The sequence below is a fragment of the Cetorhinus maximus genome, chromosome 2 (assembly GCF_964194155.1).
Source record: "Cetorhinus maximus chromosome 2, sCetMax3.hap1.1, whole genome shotgun sequence".
NCBI classification, from domain to species: domain Eukaryota; kingdom Metazoa; phylum Chordata; class Chondrichthyes; order Lamniformes; family Cetorhinidae; genus Cetorhinus; species Cetorhinus maximus.
Genome location: NC_135880.1, coordinates 106,365,857 through 106,384,115, shown reverse-complemented (window position 1 = coordinate 106,384,115; position 18,259 = coordinate 106,365,857). Strand labels below are relative to the sequence as shown.

The following is an 18,259-nucleotide window of genomic DNA, read 5'->3' as shown; positions in this document are numbered from 1 at the left end:
TGCTCATTGTGGGTACTGAGTAAGTGGCTATGGACTTGGAAACAGCAGGTATGAAAGGGCATGGAGGTGACATGTGAGGTTTGAGGGGGCATGGAGGTGGCTGGGGGTGGGACTAGAGGGCCAACAGCCTTTTACACAATGGGTCACAAGTCTCAGGGAATTAAGCCGGGCCTTCTATACAGCCAGCCCCGGCTCTTGACTTCCTTCATAGCCACCTCAGAACTGCTTCCAAAGGCAACGGACCCGACTCCATCCCAACAACCCCCTTCCCAGAATGAAAATATGCCAAATGGGGGCCCTTTTAAAGGAGACAACTTGAGCTTCCTAATTGGATGGTGAAAATCCAACCCACAGTTTCTTTCTCAATCTATTGTATATGGGTTGGTTCATTCATCCATTTTTATCACCTATTAAGAAGGACATGGGTCCTGATCATAACATCTTAAACCTGTTATGTAATACTGTAACATCTTGTCATTTGCTTTGATACCTACACTTTCTAAAATTTCTATCATTTGTTTTTAAGTCACAATGTGAGTCTAGACAAGCTCATTGCCTTCCTAAACGGTGTGAGGTGTAGCAAAGAAGATTAGAGTTGATGATGTTTCTGCGTGTCTACAATGCTTTTTGTGATGAATGTGGCTCACCAGCTGAATTAGAATTTCACATTGCTAGGCTTTCAGACAGGCCAAGAAATTATGAGCAATACTTGATATCTTGATAGCTGTTTAGAATATCTTACCCTGACTGACCCAATTTATTATATATGTTTTGGACTCCTTAGCTAGGGAAGGATAGACTTGCCTTAAGAAGGGTGTAATGAAGATTCACTGGATTGATTCCTGGGGCAGAATTTTCCCCCGTCAGGGGGGAAGTTTAAGAGCGGGCGCACAGAGGCGCGCCTCTGATCGGCGTCACCGATCGGGAGCGCGCCGCCATTTTACGTGGACGGGCCAATTAAGGCCCACCCAGTGTGATGTCCCCTTGGGAGCGCTATGCGCTCCCTGTGCGGGTGGGGGAGGGGGGAATTCCCTGAGTCGAAAGTGCGCTCTTTTGCGCACGTGCACGAAAGAGTGCACTCATCTCCCTGAGGCTAAGTGCTGCCTCAGGGAGGTCAACTCCACAATAGAAAATCTGAAAAATAGAGAAAAAAAATTTCCCTGACATGTCCCCTCATTGTGACACTGTCACATGAGTTGGGACATGTGCATAACTTTTACTTACACTCTAATTACATTTTTAAAAACCTACATGAAACCTCATCCTGCCCATCGATGAGGTTTCATGCTTTTTCTAATGCCCACCAGAGCTCCTGGCCTGCCCGCCAACCTTAAGGTTGGATGGGCAGGCCCATTAAATAGTTTAATGACTCTGTCAATGGCCTGAATTGGCCATTGACAGGTCGGCGGGCACACAGCTGATTCTGCTGAGCCCCCGCCTACCTGAAAATTTAAATGGGGCGCGGTGATGTCAGGAGTTCTGCCCAACATCATCCCGCGTCATTTTACCCATCGGCGAGCGGGCCCTGCCCCCCACTCGCTGACCGGACAATCCTGGCCCTGGAATAAGATGGCAGATCCATGAGAAGAGATTGTATAGATCCTATATTCTCTAGAGTTTAGAAGAATGAGAGGCAATCTCACTGAAATGTATAAAATTTTTAAAGGGCTTAACAGGGTAGATGCTAGAAGGTGTTTCACTTGGTGAGAGAGTTCAGAATTAGTGGTCATTGTTTCAGGATAAGTGGTCAGCCATTTAGAACTAAGATGAGGAAAAATTTCTTCACTCAAAAGGTTGTGAATTTTTGGAATTCTCTACTCAATGGCTATGGAAGGTCAGTCATTCAAACGTTCAAGATGGAAATCGATGGATTTTTGGGTACTATGTGGATAAGGCAGGAAAGTAGAAAGAAGTTCAACCATTATCCTTTTGAATTACAGGGTAAGTTCAAGGGGTCATATTGCTTATTCCTGCTATTGTTTCTTATGTTCTTATAACAGAACACCTTAGAAAATAATAAAACTAATTTCTGTCTGTAACCAAGGCCAGAATTTTTCAGTTGGCGTCCGGGGGTGGGCCCGACACACTGGCATGTAAAATGATGCGTGATGACATTGGGTGTGCATCCCAACGTCATCGTGCTGTCTCACGATGTTTCGTTTGGTGGGTGTGCGACGGAGTTGGCTACCTACCCGCCGATAATTAAAAGGCCTATTAAAGCCATTAAGGATCTAATTAATTTCAAATTTACGCTGACCATCCAACCTTACAGTTGGTGGGCAGCCGAAAAGGCCATGTGGCCTTGACGTTTTTTAGGAAACCTCATCCACGAGCGGGATGAGGTTTCCTAAGGCATTTATGAATTAAATTTTTAAAAATTCTGAAAAATAAAAACATGTCCCAACTCATGTGACATAGTCACATGAGGGGACATGTTTCATAATATTTTTATTCCATTTATTTATTTTTTTAAAAAGCGCTTCAATCTCCCTGAGGCACGGAGCTGCCTCAGGGTGATTGAAATGCTCTTTCGCGCATGCACCCGTAAGACCGTTGGACCCAACTCTCCCTCCTCCCCCCGCCCGCACAGGTAGCGCTCAGCGCTACCGCTCGTGTATTGCGCTGTGCGGGCCCACGTAAAATGGCGGTGTGGAGCCGATCGCGGGCGGCGGTCAGCTCTGCCACCACCCCCACCTGCACCCGCCGAGCCCGCCTGATGCGGGAAAAATTCAGGCCCAGATGTCATTTTATTTTATCCATTTTTTGTGCTCATTAAGAGAAGGATTGTTAAAACTGGGGGACAGCATAGTTTCCATTGCAGGAACTCGCCATCAGCATCAAGGACTTACAGGTCATGTGTAGCATGGTTAGATATAGAATAATACTATTCTTCTCCAGGAAGGGCAGAAAAATTCAATTTCCTATACCAGTCATCCTGTGACCTCTTTGAATTAAGTTCCTAATTTATGTCCCTAATAGTATCAAATTACAGGCAGTGTTGTGCTGTGATCATGTCTATTGAGACTTTCCAAATGTTTTTCAAGTACAATGATTGCATGGATACTTTTTCTCCAGTTTATATCTTACAATAAATAGGAAGACATCGCATGTTGCATTACTTACCATAAAACCCAGGATCTGTGATCGGTTCATTGCCTAAATTTCAAAAAGTGCATAATCAGGTACAAATGTTTTAGAAATGCAGATTTGCTATTTTGTTTATCAAATGTCAGAAATTTAATACAAAGGGAAAATAAGGGACCATTTTCCTAATCATATCTCTGCCCCATTGCACTACCCTGGTAATATTGGGTTTTCCCAACGAGGCATCACTGAGCCTTCAACTATACTAGATATTGGTATTGTATTGTGTCCTGGCAGGAGAGGGCTAACTTCATTTTTCTTAGTAACCACACCTTGAGCACATTAATGCAGGAGCACTCCTGAAATCCTGGCACTATGGTCAGCCTGGGAGGTCTCTCAACCTGCAGGGGTCCTGAGTCAGGTTAAAGCCAGGTAGAAAATTACACTGGAAACCCCTAACAAAATGATTTGAGTTATTTTTGGCTCTCTGGTGCATCCTCCATCAGATGCACTCCTATTTCCTTCTGTTTTTTTGTTCTAGGTGCATGAATACAGGCAGGGGATAGGACTGTAGTCCATCTAGGCCATATAAATGACTGAGAGGCAGAAAAACATGGGTAGCTTCTTCCTCACAGACACAGCACACTGATGTACACTGAAACTTTCAGAAGCCCTTATGGATCTTCATTTGGTGACTAAATATCCCGACACCCACTGTGGAAAGAAATTTTTCCTAACCTCTGTCCGGCAAAGTTTAATAGGTGACCTCTGATTACCGTGCACGTGAAATCAACCATCATTTGTAAAAACCATTGCTAATTTAATACTTCCCACATACTTTCATCCTCAACAATTAGACTTTATCTTCCATTCCTGATGGGGGTTCCCTTTTTAAATAATCTTTTACTTATTGATAAAAGTCCTTGCCCATTGATATAGCCAGCCAACTCTTTCTCATATTATCCCTTTTTGCTTTATGGAATGTATTTACAATACAGCGTGGACTCAAAGATTCCCCACTGCTAATCCATCAACTTGTTCTCCACCTTTACTGACCATCTAATTTGGATAAAATCCCTTCTTATCTCACTGGACTTTACCTTTTACTATTCCAACAGCTTTATTTTTTATTGCTTATTGTTCTCTTTTCTCATATTGAATCTAACTCTGCTGTGGCCACATTTTCCCCCAGTTGATCTCCAGCTCTCATTTCAGTTATTTAGCCCATTTTCTAGAGATAAATGTTTTCTTGTTGGACTAGACTGTCTAGCCCAACACACTGTTCTAGGAAGCAGTCTGGATAAATTCTAAAAAGAGTTCTTTACTTTGATCACATGTTACTTTATTTCAATCCATCTTGGAGATAGATAAAAATCCCCAATAGTATTGCTGAGTTGTTTTTGCATATCTCTTTCAACAGACTTCCTATTACCACCTCTGTTTCGTCTTCACTGGTTGTTGTACGTAATGGACATTGAAAACGTTACCAACTCTTATTCAATTTCTTAATGCTATCCATACAGGTTCTATCTTAACAGAAACCCCAGAACATTGCAGTAGAATCCTTTCTTGCCACTGTCATCCTACTCTCCCTTTTCACTTCTGAAACCTTATTAGCAGAAGTCCTGTCCAAACCTAATCCATGGGAAAAATTTTCCCCCATTCGGGGGTGAAATGCGGGAGCAGGCACGGGTGGGCGCACCTCCAATTGGCGCCCCCAATCAGGGGCATGCCGCCATTTTACGTGGGCGGGCCAATTAAGGTCCACCCAGCATGACATCCACTCAGAAGCACTATGCGCTCCCTGGGCGGACAGGGAGGATTCCCTCAGCCAGGAGTGCACTCTTTCACGCGTAGGTCTCCCTGAGGCTAAGTGTTGCCTCAGGGAGATCGGCTCAGGTTTAAAATTTGTAATACAAATGATAAAAAAATTTCCCTGACGTGTCCCCTCATGAGTTGGGTCATGTCCATAACTTTTAATGAAACCTTAAACAAAAATTTAAATACCCTCATGAAACCTCATCCTGCCCGTGGATGAGGTTTCATGCTTTTTCCGAAGCCCGCCAGGGCTCCTAACCTGCCCGCCAACCTTAAGGTTGGACGGGCAGGTCCATCAATGACTTTAATTAGTTTTTCAATGGCCTCAGTAGGCCGTTGACAGGTCGGCGGGCGCAAAGCTGACTCAGCTGCGCCCCCGCCGACCTGAAAATGGAAATGACGCGGGGTGATGTCGGGAGTTCCACCCGAAGCCATCCCACGTCATTATATGTTTCAGCGAGCGGGCCCCGCCCCCGCTCGCCAACCGGAAGATCCTGCCCCATATGTTTATTATAACTATTTCACCATATTGATCCATAGTTATTAATGCTTTGTTGAAAATTTTAAAATAGCAATTATCATGGGAAGATGAGCAAAACCAACAGTTTCACACAGAAATTATTTTTTAATGGGACAAATACATTCAAATCCTGAAAACTGGGGACCTGTGATTAATTACAAATCAAGTGAATATCTGGATTTGTTTCAAAATAGCAAGTTCACTGGGAACTAACTTACTGCAAATATTCAAACACTTCAAGAGCCCAAGCACCTAACATAAGATGGACTAATCACCGACAATCATTTTCTCTCTTTATGTGATGTGAGCTGAGTCATGTGTTGCAGCATCTCATGCTATCTTTTTACCAGCAACATTGCATGTTTAAAATATTTATCCAATGCTTTTAAATCATTAGGTCATTCTCCAAACCAGGAACAACAACTATGACTCACAGATGTTATCAGAAAACAGTGGGAGAAGGTTTGTCAATTTCAGAGTACTATAACACATTCTTTACATCATTTCTACAAGGTGCCACTTCATGGCCAGAATTTTTCCCTCGTCGGGTGGGCTTGGCAAGGGCGGGTTTGGCAAGGGTGGGCCGACCACTGCCCACAGTTGGCTTCACTCCGCGATTTCACGCAGGTGGGCCAATTAAGCGGCAGCGCTCAGCGCTACCTACATGGAGCTGCCTCAGGGAGATTGACGTGCTTTTAAGATAATTAATCAAGACAGAAAATTTTTTTAAAAACGTTCCCTGTGTCACATGAGCTGGGACGTGTTTTTAATTCAAACATAAAGTTTTTAGTTAATGTTTATTTGCTTTAGGAAACCTCATCCCGCTCATGGATGAGGTTTCCTAAAAAATGTAAAGGCCACTTGGCCTTTTTGCCTGCCCGCCAACTGTAAGGTTGGATGAGCAGCATTATTTTGATTTTAATTATCTTATTAATGGCCTTAATAGGCCTTTCAATTATCAGCAAGCGCACAGCCAATGAAATACCATGTGATGACATAGGGACGCACGCCCAACGTCATCGCACATCATATTATGCTAGGGCATGTTGGGTAAGCGGCCACACTTCGAGTATAAAATCCTGCCCCATGGGAATCATCCCAGTGATGTGAGGCACTGAAAGTAACATTATTGGGAGACGCTGAAACTGAAAAGTGAGAATGCTCTTCACAACTGATGGGTCATACACTTGAAAGCACACGAGATGAAAATGCAAATTTAAGAAGGGAATAATAGGATTGATTGACTGCCAGGGTTGCTGTAAACAAAAATGAAACAGTAGTAATATGGAATTTTAAAGGTAGCTATAAGGATAAATCGCAACAAAATGAAGGACAAAAGGAAAAATCGAATTAATTTCTCAGAAGAGCACAAGGGCCTGGTCTTTTCAGGCAGTGGGCAGGTTCAGCGGGAGCAGGCGGGGGCGGTCTTGGAGCCGATCGCCGCCCGCAATTGGCTCTGCACTACCATTTTACGCGGGCAGGTCAATTATGGCCCAGCCAGCATAATGAGCAAGCCATAGCACTCAGCACTACCTGTGTGGGCGTGGGGAAGAGGGAGAGTCGGGGCCAGCGCTCTTTCAGGATCACTTCAATTTCCCTAAGGCACGGAGCTGACTCAGGAAGATTGAATGGATATTGAAATAATTCAATAAATGGTTTAAAAATTTATTTAAACATGTCCCCTAATGTAACTGTATCACATGAGATGGGATATGTTTTTATATTTAGGAAATTTTTTTTATTTATTTAATAAAAGCTTTAGAAAACTTTATCCTGCTCATGGGTGAGGTTTCCTAAAAAACGCGAAGGCTGCTTGGCCTTTTCGCCTGCCTGCCAACCTTAAGGCTGGACGGGCAGCGTTAACAATTACATCAATTACTTTCTTAATGGCTTTAATAGGCCGTTTACATATTAACAGGCGTGCAGCTGACTCTGGCGCGCGTCCACCGAACGAAAGATCACGGGACTGCGAAATGACATCGAGACACACGCCCGATGTCATCGCGCGTCATTTTACATGTCAGTGTGTCAGGCCCGCCCCTGCATACCGACGGAAAAATCCTGCCCAAGAAGTTTTGGAAAAAGAGATTTAGAAAAAAAAGTTAGATAAAAATGATATATGAATGATTACATCTGTTTTTCTCATAGTACAGGTAGCTGTATTTATCTGTTAATGAACCACATGTACCACCAAATTCTTCCCTTTCTAATAGGAAGGGATGAAATATTGCAATATTGTAAAATTGTTTTCAGAATTATTCCTATAGACCTTCTTCAGTAGGTAAAGAATGTAGTATTGGAAAGCTATATCTACGTAGAATATATCTCATGCAGACTTATGTGTACTTCAACCTAGGCAATAGTCTAACACTTATGTCCAAAAAGTTCTCAGTGTCTGAAATTAAGCCTTTGCACTAGTAAAGTATTAGCATGTCTGTTTTATTTGGTACTTAATTATTGGAGAGAATTGTGCTGCCAACCACTGTAAAGTTTATTTAATGATGCTCTGCCCACAAACAATTCTAGTTTGTGAAGTACTTGTTCAAAGTGCGCTTATCAAAAGCTGAATCATGTTTGTGATTGATGCCAATGCTGAATATGATTTGCGCCCTGGTACATTGATCAGAAAGCAGTTTGGTGCCATCAGACAAACAAATGTTACAGAAACATTGGGCAGAATTTTCAGTTCGGCAGGCAGGCACGATCAGCGGGTCCAGGAGCAGCCGGGGAATGGACCGCCAACCGCGATTGGCCCCCGACCGTAATTTCACGCTGGCTGGCCAATTAATGGCAAGGCAGCATGAAGCATGCACTGAAATGCTCAGCATTTCCAGGGTGGGGCGGGAGGAGGGCAGGCGCTGACATAAATGCAGGCGAACGCGGAATGAAAACTTCCTGAAGGCAGAGAGCTGCCTCAGGGAACTGAAGACTTCAAAAGTATTAAATAATGATTGTAGAATCAGAACAAAAATGTCCAAGCATTACAAACAGTCACATGAACATATACATTATAAAAATTCTGTCCATAGATTTTTAATTGCTTTTATTTAATAACGGAAACCACATTCCTCTCTTGCATGAGGTTTCATGAAAAGTGCAAAGGCCACCTGGCTGATTCGTCTGTCCACTAACCGTGAGGTTGGACAGACCACGGAAAATCGGGGATAATTACAAATTGCCCACTTAATTGGCGGCAGGCGCGCTTCCGACTTTTGCGCACGGCCACCAACTGAAATATCGCGCGAGTGTGGGATGACATCGGGACGCTCGCCCAACGTCACCATGAGCTATTTTACGCTCAAGCGTAATGATTTTTTTAAAACTAAGTTAGCTTTATATTTTTACATTATTTTTCATTTCTGTCTTCACAGGTTCTGAGTCTGAGGGATACTTCTTATTTTTGTATGATATACAAAGTTTCTCAACTAAACTTTTGGCTCAGCTATCATCCAAAAGTACAATAACTGTTTAAGGGATGACCCTTGCTATTCTGATCTATACCTCTCATATGAACATTGATCTCTACAACTGAGGGAGTTCTTGTGCTATTGCCATTTACATAGATTGGTTTGGTAATGGGATGAGTAAATATGTCTAATTAACAACTCACTTTGAAGCTGAATTTAAAAAAATCATATAGAATGATAGCAAAGTAAAGTGCCAATAATAACAACAGATAATAAGAAAATACCCACCTGAACCAGGAGGATGGTGCATGAAATGAGCATAAACTGTGCCCTTATCCTGCCCTAGATCATTATAAATGTATAGGGTATAGTTCCCATTGTTCAGGTGAGTCGGATTGTCCAGCTGCAGGCAACCATGTTGCTCGCTGATATTCTCCTCATGAATTTGTGTCAGTATAAAATCGGTCTCATTCAGAGGATAATTATTGTGGTACCATTGAATTTTGGGTGGTGGGTTGCCTGTTACGCTGAAAGGAATGCACCAGCGGTGATCTGGGATTGCCTCACCCAACAATATTATCCTAGGAGGAACTAGAGAGAAAAACAAATGATGCTAGTTAAACACAATGTTACATAGAATGTTGTGAAGGTTACATCATTACTAAACAGTTACCAAATAAATGTCAATGCAATCTCTTGCCAAATAAAAACTCAAATAAGCCTTTGCCCGTCCATTCATCCCACCATTTGACATAGAACTTTCAACTACTTCATCTTGCTATCTGGAGTTTCCTCCCTAGAGCTTTGCACCTATCCACCTCTCTCTGTGCCTTTAAAAACCTTCTCAAACCTCAACTTTTTGACCAGGATTTCAGCCACTCCTTTTAACCTCTCCCTTCATGACTTGGTATCCATGACTTTATTGATGTCTATTGATGAAGTGCTTTGTCAATGTTTATCTTTAAATTAAATACATAATCTAAATACAAGTTCTTGTCTCAGAAAGTGCAATGCGTAATACTTTCATTGGCCAGATTAGGTCATTGAACATCCTGCGGTACTGCCCCCACTGGCCAGATTATGGGCAGGGCACAAAACCGTTCTGCCCTGCTCTGCTTGTAGGAGTGCAGCAAAGCTGGCACTGGTGACTTTTTCCCTTGACCCTGCTAGAGTATTTGGCATCAGAGTAAGATTAAATGGCACTGGCAAGTGCTATGCCATGACCTGTGTCTCTTGGGTGTCAACCAGAGGAAAGGGGAAGGAAAAGCAGCTGCTTGTTGATCTACTGCAACTATCAGCAAAGAACTTTCTTTAGCTGCTCAATCAGACCTTTGTAAAGGTATAGATAATACAAATGGAACCAGTATTTTGATTGGGGGCTAGGCTCAGATCCAGGCCTGCAATCACAGCCGGGCACTTTTCTACCACACAGGCCTATACACTAGTTTCAATCCACCTCTTACTTTTCAGTTTTCTGAAAGGGTCTGCACTTGATTACATAAGAACATAAGAAATAGGATCAGGAAATGACCATATGGTCCGTCAAGCCTGCTCCACCATTCAATATGATCATGGCTGATTTGATAATTGGTCTGTTCTTTCCACATATGCTGTCTCACCTGCTGATTTTCTCCACTGTTTTCTGTTCTGAATTCTTCTCTAAGCTGAGGGGTTGATTACTACTTCTATCAATAACATCATTCAAGTGACATATGAGCATTTTCCCTTGAATCATCATCCTTAATTGCATTGTGTCACGGTGGATGGAATTTAATGGAGCCCGCTGGAGTGGGCAAGATGGCGGGCCTGGAAAATCGCACAGGAGGCATTAAGTACAATTAAGGTCCAAGGTGGGAAAGTCACCCGCTGGTACCGGAAAATCGGTAAGATGATGCTGCTAGTACTGGAGAGCTGCCATCCTCTGATTGGCCAGCAGCTCCCGGGGCAGGATTTCCTCCCTGCTAGAGGCTCAATTGCATGGGAAACCTGTGCTTTCCAGGTAAGTGCCTGATTACCTAGTAATTGTGTCAGGCCTCTCAAAGGAAAGCAGCATGAGGTTCCCACAGATTCTCCAACTGGTGGGCGAGACCTCATCACCAACACTAAATTCCACCCAATGTTTTTTGTTCAGCAGAGAGTAAAATTTTGCCAAGCAGCAACCAATTAAATAATTGCAGACTAGTTTATTTGAAAGTTTGATTTTCTTTTGTTTAATTCTTCATCCACATTAGATTCTGCCTGAACTGATCTTGGGCATGTTGTTGGCGTAAAAGTACAAAATAAAAGTGCAAGGATAAAATGTGATAGGAATACCATGTATACTTACAGAGCACAGTCAGATTGACAAAAACTCTTGATTCTCCCACAATATTCTCTGCTGTGCAGATAAGTTGCTGCCCATTGTCATCACCAGAAATGTTGCTGAGCTTTAATATTACTGGTGGTCTGGAAGTTTCTGCCGACTATGAAGAGAAATAATATGATGTCACTCACTAAATTATTTTAAGCCTTTTAAACCGATACCTTCCTATTCCAACTAGTGTTAACCATTACTGACCGCTGCCCGTGAAAGATGTGAGCTACATGTCTGGGATATGACTTTCCATTGGCCAATGTAAAGGTGGCCTTATTAGCAGACTGGAAGAAGTACTGCTGGGATGGTTCACTCTCCAACTCTGTGCCCAGAGATAGAACTGTGCCCCAGAAAATGGCCTTATTTTTAGCAGAGAAGTGGTTAAGGAGGAGAAAATCAGAGAGGAAAGAAATAGTAGATGGAGAATCCCAAATGGGAGCTGAACAGAGCATAGATGATTGTCTGCTAAATTACACCTTTCCCACCATTGACCCCCCCGCCCCCCGCCACCCACCATTATTTTTGTATTCTTAGCATAACACATTAAAATGGCGAGTTGTGCCAGAAATTTTGAATTTTGAAGGCATCGCAGTCAAACCTGATAAATCGAGTAGAGGATGTGTTCTTGCCAGTCCATAGTGGGAATTGGATGGCCTACAGCAGTGCACTCGATTGCAACTTCTCCCCCTTCAATCACGGTAACATTAGTAATGTTTACAGAAGCCTTAGGCAACTCTGTGAAACAAAGAAAGAGGAAATACATGAAAAATACTTTATAGATAATTGCATCTATGTAAATGCCTTTAGGGGCAGGATTTTGAGTTTGGCGTGCAGGTGCAGTTAGCGGGTCTGGGATTGGCTGGGAAATGGGCCACCGCCCGTGATCGGCCCCTGACCACGATATCACGTTGGTTGGCCAATTAACGGCCAGCCACCATGAAAGGCGCACTGAAATGCTCAGCGCTGCCGGGGTGAGGTGGGAGGAGGGCGTGTGCTGAAGTCAGCGTGGGCGTGGGAGAGCGCTCATAGAAAGCTCTCTAAAGGCAGAGAGCTGCTTCAAGGAGCTGAAGAATTCAAAAGCCATAAATAAAGGATTTCAAATGCTGAAAAAAATGTCCATGCATCAGGATCAGTCACCTGAACATATGGCTGATGTAAATTCTGTCCAAACATTTTTATCTTTTTTTAAATTAATGTCAGAAACCTCATCCCGGCCTTGGATGAGGTCTCCTCAAAAAGGCAAAGGCCACCTGTCTGATTTGCCTGCCTGCTAACCATAACATTGGACGGGCGATGAAAAATCAACATCGATTACTATGTTAATGGCCTTAATAGGCCTCTTGATTGTCGTCAGGCACGCTGCTGACTCTCGCACACAGCCGCCAACTGAAGTATCGCGCGAGTGTGCGATGATGTTGGGATGCTCGCCCGACGTCATCAAGTGCTCTTTCATGCTCGAGCAGATCGCCAAGCAAAAAATTCCGCCCTAGATTTAGAATGCTATAATAATACAGTACGGAAGGAGACCACCCAGCTCTTTGGAAGAGCTATTCAATTGTTCCAATACTTGAAACACTCAGCCAGCAAGGCATGGAAAAAGAAAGAGTCAACATTTCAGGTCAATAGAATTTTATTGTTTAATTTTCTCCAGATTACATTAGCAGCTATGGAAGGAATCAAAGTGCCTTTGATTTGTTCGTGTTTGGTCAATCAGATATCTGATTGTTAATTTAACCAATTATTCCTTATTTCAGTCAATTGCTCACTTTATGTGGTACCCAACTTCTCTATGTCCCTTTGCAGCCTCTTTGCATCGTCCTCGTCGCTTACTTTCCTACCAAACTTTGCATTGTTAGCAAACTTGTATACATTACGTTCAGTCTCATCATCTAACTCATTTTAATAGATTGTAAATAACTGAAGCTAGGTACTGATTCTTGTGGTGCAGTGCTATTTTACAGCATGCCAACACAAAAATGTCTCATCTATTCCTGTTTTCTGCCCATTAACCAACCCTCAATCCATGCTAAAACTTACCCCCAACACTATAAATCCTAAATTTACATAATAATCTTTTGTGTGGCACCTTATTGAATGCTTTTTGAAAATCTAAATATACTACAGATTGGATTTCATGGACCCCTTTCGGTTATTTGAAGGCGGAAGAGCTCGTAAAATAAAGCGGGTGGCATTCCCACCACCTTCCCACCCACTGACCTGTCTCCCACATTATGGTGGGTGGGGAAGGTACCAGGCAGCCTGCCCACCCTTAGGCCCACTGGGACCCTTAAGTGGCCAATTAATGAGCACTTAAGGGCCTGATTTTATGTCAGCAGTGGAAGGCAGAGGCAAGGCAGGCAGCCTGGCAGCTTTCACTGCGCAGACTATTTTCGGGCAGGAAGAGGGATATCTCCTTTGGAGGGCCCCTTGTACACATCAGAGGCACCCCACCCAGCCCCCAAGATCATACCCCCCACCCTCCTTTAACCCCCACACCCTCCCTGGCCTCTCACACATGCACCACCTCTGCCCCACCCACCCACCCATCCCCCCTCACTGGAGTCTGCCATCCAGGTCTGTTGAAAATCACAGGCTTATCTTTAAGCTCAAGCTCCATTAATCTTCTTCCTTGGGGACTGCGAGATAGCTGAGTTTTCGGTGGGCGAGCTGATGACCAACTTTTCCGTCGGGGTGGTGGGGGGCAGTTATATCCTCAAAAAGCTCTAACGGATTTATCATGCATTACTACCCTTTCATAAATCCATGTTGATTCTACTTAATCACATTAGCACATCCCTAATAAAAGATTCTAGTACTTTGCCTACTACTGCTGCTAGCCTATAATGTCTCTCTTTCTCCTTTTTTAAAATACCTGGGTTATGATTGCTACCTTCCAATCCTTGGGAACTGTTCTAGAATCTAAGGAGTTCTGGAAGATAAAATCCAATGCATCCATTATATCTGCAGTTACCTCTTTTAAAACTCTGGGGTGGAATTTAACAGCCCCGTGTTGTGGGGGCAGGGACATAAAATGTGGCAAGCCATTCAAAAGTCTTCAGCAGGGCCATAAAATCCCGCCAAAGTAAAATTCCACCCTAGGATGCAGGTCATCAGATCCAGTGAACTTGTCGCCTCTTACTCCCATTAATTTCTCCAGTCTATTTATTTGCTATTACAGATCCCTTTAAGTTTGTCATTCTCACTAGACCCTTGGGCCTGAATTTTCAGCTCAGCAGGCGGGTGCAATCGGCGGGCCCAGGAGCAGTTGGGAAACGGACCGCTGACTGCAATCAGCCCCCGACCACGATTTCACGCTGGCTGGCCAATTAACAGCCAGCCAGCGTTAAGCATGCACTGAAAAGCTCAGTGCCGCCGGGGTGGGGGCAGGTGGAGGGTGGGCGATGACGTCAACGCAGGCTCAGGCAAGCGCTGACAGAAAGCTCCCTGAAGACAGGGAGCTGCCTCAGAGAGCTGAAGACCCGAAACTCAGGAAGTAAAGCTTTTAAAATCAGGGAAAAAATATCCAAGCATCACAACCAGGGACCTGAACATATAGATTATAAAAATGCTGTCCACAGATTTCTATTTTTATTTTATTTAAGAACAGAAACCTCATCCCACCCTTGGATGAGGCTTGCTGTAAAATGTAAAGGACGCCTGACCAGTTAACCCATCCGCCAACCGTAAGTTTGTACAGGCTATATAAAATGACAGACAATTACGCTGTTGATAGGTTTAATTGCCCTGTCAGCGGGTGCGCTTCTGACTTTTGTGTGCACCCGCTTACCGAAATGTCGTGCGAGTGTGGGATGACTTTGGGGCGCTTGCCAGACGTCATCTCACGTAATTTCACGCCCGATCAGGTCAGGCGCGCACCCACCCGATCAGCATAAAATTCAGCCTTGGTTCCGCATTATTTTCAGAACATTTCTTATGTGTTCTACTGTGAAGACAGGTACAAAGTACTTGTGTAAAGTCTCTGGCATTTCCTTATTCTTCATTATAATCTCATTCTATGCCTCTAATGGGCCCATGTTGACTTTCACTAATCTTATCCTAAGTAGACACCTATAGAAATATTTACAATTTGTTTTTAATGACTCTTGCTAGTCTACTCTCATATTTTCTTTTCTCTTTCATGATCAATTTCTTGGTGCTCCTTTGCTGAATTCTAAAATCCTCCCGAACCTCACGATTACTAATCTTCTTGGCAACATTATTAGACTCTTCCTTTGATCTAATACGCTCTTTAATCCCTGATGTGAGTCACAGTTGGGCCATTTTATTTTATGTTTAAAAAGGCACTTGTAGAGCATTCTGCATGAATATCACTTTTCATGCTTCACCATTTTGAACAACTATTGGTCATTCACAACTGAACAACAAAACTTGAGACTGGTTGCGCATTTCAGTAGCTACTTGGAAGTGTGAAAGAAACATTATTATTAGTAATAAAGGTACATTATGATTGGTAGTTCCTCTTATTTTCCCTTTGACAGAATTGCATTAAATGAAAATGCACTTTTAAAATTTTAGACTCCCGCCATTTGTTGTCTGGTGTTAAACAACAATCACAAAATGGCAATTAATCACTTTTGTCAAAAAAGAGAAACCAGTAATAGAAATCTTCGAGATTTCACCTAAACATGTTGGGAAAATTTTCCCCCCATTGTGCAGGAGCGGGCGCGGACAGGTGCATCTCCAATCGGCGCCCCCGATCAGGGGCACGCCACCATTTTACATGGGGGGGGCAATTAAGGCCTGCCCAGCGTGACATCCGCCAGGGAGCGCATAGCACTCCCTGTGCGGGCAGGGGGGGATTCCCTCAGCCGGAAGTGTGCTCTTTCGCGCATGCGCACGAAAGAGCGCACTCATCTCCCTGAGGCTAAGTGCTGCCTCAGGGAGATCGGCTCCAAATTTAAAAATGGTAAAGGTACAAAAACAAAATTTCCCTGACATGCCCCCTCACGAGAAACTGTCACATGAGTTGGGACATGTCCATCACTTTAAATCAAACATTTATTAAATTTTTAAAAGCCTTCATGAAACCTCATCCCGCCCAACCTAAGGTTGGATGGGCAGCCCTGTTAATTACCTAAATTGGTTTATTAATGGCCTCGATAGGTCGTTGACAGGTCGGCAGGCGCACAGCTGACTCAGCTGTGCCCCTGTCGACCTGAAAGTGGAAATTTCAAGGGGTGACATCGGGAGTTCAGTCCGATGTCATCCTGCGTCATTTTATGCATCGGCGAGCGGGCCCCGCCCCTGTTGATGTATTTGCAAGCAACATAATCATTATAATTAAAAATTAAGTTGCAATGAAGTTCTACACATTAATCTGTATTTTCTCTTTTCAAATCTACTATGTTTTGCAAGAATTCCCGTGGGCAGGACTTTTCGCTCGGTGTGGTTGGGTGCACGTCTGACACGCCCAAGCATGGAATAGCGTGCGAAATTTCAGTCGGCGGGCACGCGCAAGAGTCGGCAGTGCACCCACCGACAATTAAGAGGCCTATTAAAGCCATCAGTGTAGTAATTAACTGCAATTTTTTGCTGCCCATCCAATGTTACGGTTGGCAGGCAGGCGAATCAGCCAGGTGGCCTTTGCATTTTTCAGGAAACCTCATCCAAGGGCGGGGTGAGGTTTCTGATATTAATTTAAAAGAAGTAAAAATGTTTGGACAGAATTTTTATAATCTATGTTTTCATGTGAGTGAGTCTGATGCGTGGAAATTTTTGTCTGCATTTTCAAAACTTTATTTCATGGTTTTAAATTCCTCAGCTCCCTCCTGTCTGCCTTTAGGGTGCTGTTGTTGCACGCTCCCCTGCGCCCACGCTAGCTTCAGCACTCGCTCTCCTCCCGCCCCCACCCCGGCAGCGCTGAGCCTTTCATTGTGCGTTGCACACTGCTGGCCAATTAACGGCCAGCCAGTCTGAAATCGCGGTCAAGGGCCGATTGTGGGTGGCAGGCCGTTTCCTGGCCACTTCTGGGCCCGCCCACCGCCCCTGCCTGACGACCTCAAAATCCTGCCCTAGATTTCCGGTAGTTGCAGTTCTTTTAGGTGACTATATGCTTCCGAGCTGTAGTTTCTAAGGGGGCAGTTTTATTAGGGCTTTGGAGCAGGAGATTTGGAAGTGGGGGAATGAGCAAAGCCAGAGAAAAATGCACCTTGCTGGTCCCCTGATGTGTTTCCGCCTCTTGCCGTCGCTCCTGAAAGTGCCTTCAGTGTGGCGTTGGCAACTGACACATGAGCAGCAGGAAGGCAATTAGGCTTGTTAAATGAGCAATTAGTAGCAAGCTTCTGAGGGACAATACAATTTTGATAGCGTTGCACGGGCTCCATGCCATTCAATGGAAGCGGCTGCACAGCGAAAGGTTAGAGTGGCATGAAAAGAAGATTAATGGCAATCCTCAAGCAGAGGCTTGCAATTGTAAGAACAGGTCCTGGAGACTGCTCAGACAGTCAGAGTGCATAGATGGGTTCCAGCTCCTTCAGCCTTTTCTCACAGCCATTTTGTGCTGCCCTCCTTTCACTATGAAAGCTGTTGTGTTGATTTGTCCTCCCTCCTCCTCCGCCTAATTGGATAGCGAACCCAGAGGTGGCCTGCTAATTGGTCACCTTCTGGAAAATTAACATGGATTGTGCGGTGCTCTGACGGCCAAGCTATGGACTTGTGAAAGATTCTGAATGCCAAAATATTCTACATCTGGAAAATCCAGCCCTGAGATTCTGTAGAACAGTAACAGGAACAAATGCAGGAATGTTAGGTTCATACTGTTAATTTGTCATCTCTGGTACACAGCTCAAATAAACACCCCCAAAATGGAAATACAGTGGAGTCCAGCTGACTTTAGCATCTCAGAATTTCTAATTACTCAGTTACAAAAATTAAAAAATCAACCTCATATATGGTCTCAATGAGTAATTAGCTGTTCTTTGTTAAATGATTGACAATGTTAGTCGCATGAAAAGCACTGATGCAACCTGCAAAAGCTTGACATCAAGTTAAGTATGAGTGAGGTTATTCTGATTCATTCATTACATTTTTAACATTAAGCTTATTTGATGGAGGACT

General features: G+C 43.7%; 1 protein-coding gene across 1 annotated transcript in view; it reads right to left on the bottom strand.

Moving 5' to 3' along the window:
* Positions 1-18,259, bottom strand: part of ntrk2a (neurotrophic tyrosine kinase, receptor, type 2a) — a 240,298-nt gene that overhangs the window by 175,021 nt on the left and 47,018 nt on the right. Inside the window, exons 6-9 of the mRNA XM_078567962.1 lie at positions 11,781-11,917; positions 11,156-11,291; positions 9,118-9,420; positions 3,124-3,156 (exon numbers count right to left, since the gene is read on the bottom strand). Of these exons, the coding sequence (XP_078424088.1) occupies positions 3,124-3,156; positions 9,118-9,420; positions 11,156-11,291; positions 11,781-11,917 (609 nt within the window). The remainder of the gene's footprint in view (positions 1-3,123; positions 3,157-9,117; positions 9,421-11,155; positions 11,292-11,780; positions 11,918-18,259) is intronic.